The following is an 8,114-nucleotide window of genomic DNA, read 5'->3' as shown; positions in this document are numbered from 1 at the left end:
TATATATATATATATATATATATATATATAGCTTAGAACTAGAAGGGTTTTGTTACCCCAAAATGAGATTCTGTGAGAGAAAGTGGGTTTTACAAAATAGCAGATCCACAATGCACATTCAAATAGAGTACCATATTTCTAATAACACATTTTAAAACGATAAACAATGGTGTTAAAAAAAATCATATACTTGTTACAACTTTTAAACCTTGGCTAAGGGTTTCTCAACAAATTCTGTTACTGCTTATATAAAAACCTGATATTAAAAAAAAAAAAAAACTTTTGGTCTAAATTATCCTCAAGAATTCTAGACCCTTCTGATAAAAGAGGCTAAAACATAGACTAATATAAAAAATATATATATAAGACAACAATTCTTCACAATAAAATATATAAAGCTTATCCTTTAAGACAACAATTCTTTAAAATAAATACATAAAACCTTATCATTTATACAGAAGGGTACTAAGCATCTAAAGTAAAATTTTAAAAGACCTTTCATAAAATTATAATTTAAATCTTAAGGCAGGCACCAAACTCTCCAAAGTTGAAAACAATTAAGGTGATTTATAATTTTAAAATGTGTAACTTTCAAATGGTACGAGAACATAGCATTGTTGTTGATTACAGTAAAAATGAAACCTGAAATAAATTAGGAAATATAATGAGTATCAGATAACAAGCTGGTCAAAACCTCTTACCAGTTCTAATATTTTTTTTTCATTATTTGGGAGTTACAATAAAATCATAAACAGAATTAATATAGCAGCCACAAACTACATTAACTTAAAATGATTCAGTGCAACAGGAAATCAACGAAATAAGCAAGATTAATTTACAAAACTAATTAGCAAAATACAGTAAGATACAGTCTCTTTAAAACAGAAGTAAAACTCATTCAGTTCTGAGGTTTAAAAGTTCACCCCTGGTTCAATTTAAGGTTCTTTTGATTGAGTTCTGCTGAGTTTAAGGAGTTTTTTTTTTTTATTTCAAAAGTTCTGAGCAGGTATGAGGGTGAATAGGTTTTGCGGCTCGATAGTAATCACTAGTTCAAGGTTCAGATGCTAGGTCCACGTGGGCGACTGGTCGTGGGCTTGGGGCTAGAGAAAAGCTTAGGTCAGTTATGTAGAAAATCCCACGTGTAGAGCTTGTGGGGGTGGGGGTTGCCTAAATTAGGTCTTTAGAGAAACACATGGAGGGCTAGAATGCAGGCCATTACCAAGAGGGGGTGGCAATACCAAATCTTTAGCAGCAGCCGAAGAAGTTTCCGAAGATCTCTGCAAGTCAGAACTGGGTGGCAGTTAAAGCAGCAGCCGGGGGAGGGGGGGGTCATCGCTGTTGGGGCTCGGGGTTCTGGACTCCAGCAGCACCAGCAGCAGGATGGGAGAAGTGGTCTGCTCCGGTGAGTCAGCAAAAGTGGCAGAGATCAGAGTAGGCAGGAACATGAGGCAGTGGTCTGTACCGGCGGGGCCGGCAGGGATATGAGGCAGCAGTAAAATTGGCAAAGATCACAGGCACTGGGACTGGCATTTTGGTTTTAAAGCCAAAAGCCAGAGTTGGCTGGCCTGACCTCCCAAGGTGGTTTTGGCTGGACTGGCTGGCTGAGTCCCACCTGAAGCAAAAATGTGCTGTTGCTTTTAGCAAAAGCATGGTGAGGAAAGCCACTTTCCTTTTTAAAAAAATTTCCCAAAAAGGCTGAGCAAGACAGCCAAAAAACAGGCATGGCTCTCTTTAGGCTATCTAAAAAATTTAGGGTTCGAATTTCGACCTTCTGGTTCGCCAAACTGTTATGATTAAAATTGATGAAGGCCGAGATCAAAAGGAAGAATAGTATTTTAATAAAAACCATGCTGATAGAGATAAATTTACCACGCGCCTGTAAGAAACCTATTCCAACCTCCCCTCAGCCATTTTACCTTCCTATCTCTGTGCGCTCAGGTAGCTAAAGAGGAAGTTCAAAGTCACTTCCCCCTATTTTAAAAACAGTCCCTCACCTTCAATACGTAATCCAAAACAGGAAACCCATTGGGGATCATGGGAAATGTAGTTCCAAGTATCCCAAGTGATTTTAAATGACACAGTGTACTTCACTTTGCATCAGTTCATGTAGGTCTTTACAGAGTTTTCTGAAATCATCCTTCCCATCATTTCTTATTGCATCATTTCATTGAAATTATATATCACGACTTGTTCAGCCATTCCCCAACTGATGCACATCTCCTCAATTTCCAATTTTTTGCTATCATAAAAAGAGCTGTTATAAATATTTTTGTGCAAATATGTCATTTTCCTTTTTATAAAAATCTCTTTGGGATATAGAGCTAGTAGTGGTATTGTTGGATCAGAGGATATGCACAATTTTAAGGCCCTTTGGGCATAATTCCAAATGCTCTCCAGAACGATTGAATCAGTTCATAACTCCACCATAAGTGTCCCAATTTTCTCATACTTCCTCCAACATTTGTCATTTTTTTTTTCTGTCATATTAGGTAATCTAAAAATGTGAGGTGATACCTCAGAGTTGTCTTAAATTGCATTTCTTGCATATCTCAAGAGTTGTTTAGAGAATTTTTTTCATGTGACTATAGTCTAGATTTCTTCATCTGAAAACTGCCTGTTCATATACTTTGATTATTTATCAATTGGAGAATGATTTGTATTCTTTTAAAATTTTACTCAGCTTCATATATTTCAGATATAAGCCTTTTTTCTGAGTTATTTGTTGTAAAATTTCCCCCCACCTTTCTTCTTTTCTTCTAATCATGGTTGCATTGGTTTTGTTTGTGCAAAACCTTTTAAATTTAATATAACCAAAATGATCTATTTTATATCCTATTGTGAAGATGGGATTAACTCTCCCCTGCCCATTTTTAGATTTAATCAACAGAAACATATACACCTTACTTATCCTTAAGTGGGGGAGGTCTGTGACCCACATGTGCAATGATGTGTGGTGATGAATCAGAATAGATTGACTGCCCCCCTGGGAAAAAACTTTAACTGTAATTGGTCCACATAAAGTGGGAGGAAAGCATAGGAAGTGACAAAAGGAATGGTCTTTAAAAGTGGCAAGAACTTCCTGTGAGGAGGTCTTTTGCTTTCAACTTGATTTTGAAGGAGCTCTGGCTGGGGACCTCAGACTGCTCTTGAATTTTCCCTTAGAACAGTGGTTCCCAAACTTTTTTGGCCTACCATCCCCTTCCCAGAAAAAATATTACTTAGCGCCCCCTATCACATACTATCACAGCCCCCTTACAGCTATTCACTGCCCCCAAATGCACCTGTGGCCATCACCGCACCCCCTGGATCCCTGCAGCACCTACCAGGGGTGGTGGCGCCCACTTTGGGAATCACTGCTTTAGAACTACCACATGGGTGAGTGAAAAAGGCTGACTTCTTTTTTCTGGTTTTCCTAGAGGTACTAGCCTCTTGAGTGGCCTCCTCATCTTGGAGGAGGCCTCGTGGCTAAAACCCTTCTTTAATTTACCTCTGGGTCCTTTTTGTAGGGGCCTCTGAAGCCCTGCCTGGTTCAGACCAGGCTAGAGTAATTATTTACTCTCTCTCTTTCTCTAATTTCCTTACTTTCACTCTTTCTCCTTTTGTAAATAAACTACCATAAAAAATCATTCTGACTTGAGTAATAATTCCTGGTGACCATACTCTTATAAATTTAGTCCAACCCTTTAATATTTTACCCTTTACACTACAATGCTCTCTATTTCTTGTTTGGTCCTAACATCCCTTTGCTATTGTATATCTATCTTTTATCATTTATAGTGAAATATTTGATTAATGGAGCTGAAATAACTGGTTTGTATCTTAATATTAAGACCAGTGATGATTCACAGTTGGCTGAGGACAATTCAATTTGACTGCTTCTCAGTTGTTATAAACAGCATCTGGTTTATTATACTTCTCAATCTCAAAGTATAGGATGGTGGACCAGGATAGAGGTGTCCCTAACCTATAGATTCTATTTTCTCCACCCAAATCCCACCTACAGGTCCTTGCGGACCTTCTTCTTAGAGTTGAAGCCTACTCTATTTCTACTCTATCTCTCTACCAAAGAGAACCTAACTAACTAACCTGAACTACTGGTCCACTATTGAATAGAGACTAGTAAATAAGTTTTCAGGTACAAGATAGTTAGTTTTGATGGTGAGTTCACCCTTGAGGCCAGAGGCCTAGGGCCAACCTGACTTTGCTGTTCTCACGGGTAGTTACAGGGTCTTGGCAGTTGCACATACACACACACATAGTCTAGATTTCTCAGAAATATTGATGTCCACAGGATCTCAGTTGATGATAACTGGAGACAGGAATAGGAATGATAATCTCTTGATGACAGAATTATAGGAACCTTCGAATTCAGTAGAGAAAGGTCAGTTACCTCCTTCTGGCAGATACAAGATGGTCATAGGCAGTAACCCTCTATTCTCCTTGGTGTCCAGGACCAATGGACCCCTTCCTCCTTCAGGTTCTCTCTTTTATCACTTCTCCAAATTCTGGAACCCTTCTTTCAGGTCTGTGCATGTGCCAGCTCTTCTTCTGCAAAGTCTTTGCACCAGACCTTTGCAAAAGTTTCTACCTGTCTCTTTCATCTCTTTCTTTATTATAATAGTTAAGCTAAAATTTCTGGATAGGTTATCTTGAGCTTCATTGCTCTTTGGAACATATAATTCCATTCCCTCCCATGTTTTCTGGTTGGTGCAGAATAGTCTCATGGCATTTGAATTTCCTTTTCTTTGTAATTGAATATCTTTCACAGGTCACTGACAGAATTTACTGTCTCTGAATTATTAAATAATTAAATTTAACCACTTGGATTTTTTTCTGGAGAAAATCTATATATTCTTTCAATTGACATTTTATTTTCTGTCTTCAGAAGTTTTGAGTAGTTTTCTTGTATTATTTCTTACATTATGATATTCAGGTTTTATTCATTTGTCCATTCTTCTGTGATACTATAATCCTTAGGTTGTCCCTATGGATCCTGTTTTTGAGATCAATATGTTTTATTTGAATAGAGAACATGTATTCCTTAAATGTTATCATTTTTTGCTTTTCTTCTTCTAAATTGTTCCTTACTTCTACATACATGCATTCTCCAAAATTGTCCTCTCTTTTGTTTCCTTGTGAAACTTTGCCATTCCAGATTCAAGTTTTTCTATTTTACTAATTATTTTTACCATGCAGATCATAAATTCTTCTCTAACAATTCTCATTTCTCTTTTAAACCACTGTGGAATGTGACTCCATTTTTTTCCTCAAAATCCACAGGGAACTCTCTCTGCTTCATCAGATGTTGGCTTTGTTTTGCAGTATTTGTTCATAGATACCAGAACTTATTTATTAAATTAGGAAGTCATATTTCCCTCTGTTAATATTTTCCCTGCTACTTTATCTGCTTATATATAAGGGTTTTTTCCCCTCCTAAGGTCTTTGGTAATTTCAGTTATTTGGTACCATTTCCTCCCCATTGCTCACTTTCAGACTTCCTCTTCTCTGAAAGTGAGTTCTCTGGGTATATAAAGTATTTTAGCCTCTTCCCACACAGGGAAATTCATGGTCCTATGATGGTGATGGAATACTATTGTGCTCTAAGGAATGATGAACTGGATGATTTCAGAAAGAACTGGAAAGACCTACATGAACTGATGCAGAGTGAAATAAGCAGAAACAAGAGAACATTATACACAGTAACTGAAACATTGTGGGAAGATCAAATAAAAGCCATACAATGATCCAGGAAAATTTTGAGGGACTTATGAAAAAGAATGCTATCCACATCTAGAAAGAACTGTTGGAGTAGAAATGCAGATGAAAACGTAATTTATCACTTGTTTGTTTGGGTATATGATTTGGGGTTTTGGTTTTATAAGATTGTTCTCTAACAAAAAGAATAATATGGAAATAGGTTTTGAGAGATAAAACGTATATAACCTAGTGGAGTTGCTTGTCAACTGTGGGAGGGGGCATGGAAAAGGGGAGGGAGACAACATGAATCATGTAATCTTGGAAAACTTGTGTGTAAATTTGTTACTGGGTTAAAAGAAAGAAAAATTTTTAAAAAAGGAAAGAAATTCATGGCCCACCAGACTAGATCTCTGCTTCCAGTGACTGCCATACTGGTGCTATGGCAGCCTGGGTTGAATTTTGTCCTTTTGAGTTTGAATTTATCAAAATGGAGAGCATGGTGGAATGGTATCAGAGTTTGGGGGTTGAGCTCTATTTCAAGGCCAGATGTGTCCTAATCCTTCCCCTCTGTCCTTCTCTTCTCCTACATACATCTTTGTAGCACAAGACATTGCTGTGGTATTAACTATTGAATCAGCCTCAAATTTCTTCATTTAGATGCTTGCATCTTCATGACACTAGAAAGAGAGAAGAGTGGGATGTGGGGTTTTTGTAACAAGCGTGTGGGTTGGTAGCATAGTGGGCACTGGGGTAGGTGGTTCTGAGTGAACTCAAGTGAGGTGTTAGTTAATGAAATTTTTATCCTCTTTTGGATTCCTGGTGTCAATGTGGAATCTAGAAACCCCCAAACTTGTAGCTATGTGGGATCTGAAAAACCCCAGTTCAGTTAGCTTGAAAGTTGAAGACTTTGGGGAAAACCCAACTTCACAAGTTTCAGACTAACAATAGACCTTAAAGTATTTTAGATGGAGACTAGCAGACTTAATCATATATTAAGTACCTTTTTATCCTGGTAGTTTCTCCCTTTGTGTCAAAGTCCTTTTCCAAAGGTAGCCCAGCCCTTGGCTTTCCTTTTTGTGTTTTTCCCTTTTGTGTCCATTGTAAAGCATCAATCTCTCCTGATAATCCTGTCTAGGGCTCCTCATCTTCTTTATAGCCATTGTAAAGTCAATCAACTATACTCTCCAGTCTTCTGTTCCCTTAAAAGGTATATAAGTCCCCCAAATTCTTTTATTTTTTGGAGCTGTCAATCCAATGCAGTTGGCACTGCCAGGGGTTGATAGCCAGAGCGATCAGTCTCGGGACTCTGTGTGGGTTTTGAGTGCATAACTCTGTGTGGAAGCCTGAGGAAATGTACCGAACCCCTCTCCTTAATTAAAGATGTGGTTTTTCTGACTGTTTAATAGTTCTGTGTTTTTTCCAGTTTAACACTGGCATTCAATCAAGATCATAAAGGCAGTCAAAGTTGTTTTTATCATAGGTGCATCAGTCCGTTTTGGAGAAATCTGAGAGGTTATATTAGAGAAAATAATTAATCCTCCATCTTATTAATCATGTGACTCATCTGATAGATTTTATTGATAGTTCTATTTTATATTTTTTCTTCTGACTTCATCTTAATGTTTCTATTATTCTTCCTGCCTTTTAGAATCTCTTTATAGTTTGTACTTTGGTTGTTAGCCAGGTTCCTCCTTAGATTCTTAAGTTAATGGGTTAAGTGTTCCTCTTGGGTCTCTTCACAATCTAAGACCTTGTGATTGTGCTTTTCTGCTTCTCACATAAAACATGCTGTATTTCCTTTCTTGAGGAATTATTCCTACACGTTCTTAAATCAGTAGCTCTTAAGAATGAGTGAGGGTTTTTTTCGCCTTTTCCACTCTCCAACTGAGTAGTCTGTCTTGTTAGTGTATCTGTGTTTCTTGGGTATACTTCTTAGAAAAACATCATAGGCTGACCTTTGTAGTCTGCAATGACCGTCAAGCAGGAAAGAACCTGGTTTCCTCTTCTCGTTGTCAAGACAACCATTTGGCCTCAAAATTGCAGATGTTTTTGGCTACTAATGTCAGAGTTTGGGTCTCTCTCCAAAGGGATGCTATTAGGGCTGTGCTATTTCAGTTAAATCAATAAATATTCTTTTTATAATTGCTTCTTCATGGGGAAGAGAGAGAAGCAATGGCCTGGGCCCTATCCTCAGGGAACTTGAAGTCCGGGGGAAGGAAGGAAGACTAGATGCAGATCTTGTGTCTCCATTATGTCTAGAAAGAACTTTCTTCTGATCTCTACTTTTTGAAATTCATTTCTCCTTTCAAGAAAACTCAGGTCCTAGCTTCTCTTTTCTCTAGTTTTCCTAAAACATTCTATCTGGATTTCTTCTTTGCTTCTGTCCATCTTATATTATAATTATTTGTGCACATGGC

At 37.6% G+C, this 8,114-nt stretch overlaps 1 protein-coding gene across 1 annotated transcript in view; it reads right to left on the bottom strand.

Annotated features, from left to right (window-relative positions):
- The window catches only part of GPR132 (G protein-coupled receptor 132), a 38,012-nt gene extending 30,290 nt beyond the window's left edge, over nucleotides 1-7,722 (bottom strand). Inside the window, exon 1 of the mRNA XM_044659934.1 lies at nucleotides 7,653-7,722. Within this exon, the coding sequence (XP_044515869.1) occupies nucleotides 7,653-7,722 (70 nt within the window). The remainder of the gene's footprint in view (nucleotides 1-7,652) is intronic.
- Nucleotides 7,723-8,114: the final 392 nt, after the last annotated feature.

The sequence above is a fragment of the Gracilinanus agilis genome, chromosome 2 (genome assembly GCF_016433145.1).
Source record: "Gracilinanus agilis isolate LMUSP501 chromosome 2, AgileGrace, whole genome shotgun sequence".
Lineage (NCBI taxonomy): Eukaryota > Metazoa > Chordata > Mammalia > Didelphimorphia > Didelphidae > Gracilinanus > Gracilinanus agilis.
The sequence above is the reverse complement of the archived record's forward strand: the minus strand, read 5'-3'. Positions and strand labels throughout refer to the sequence as shown.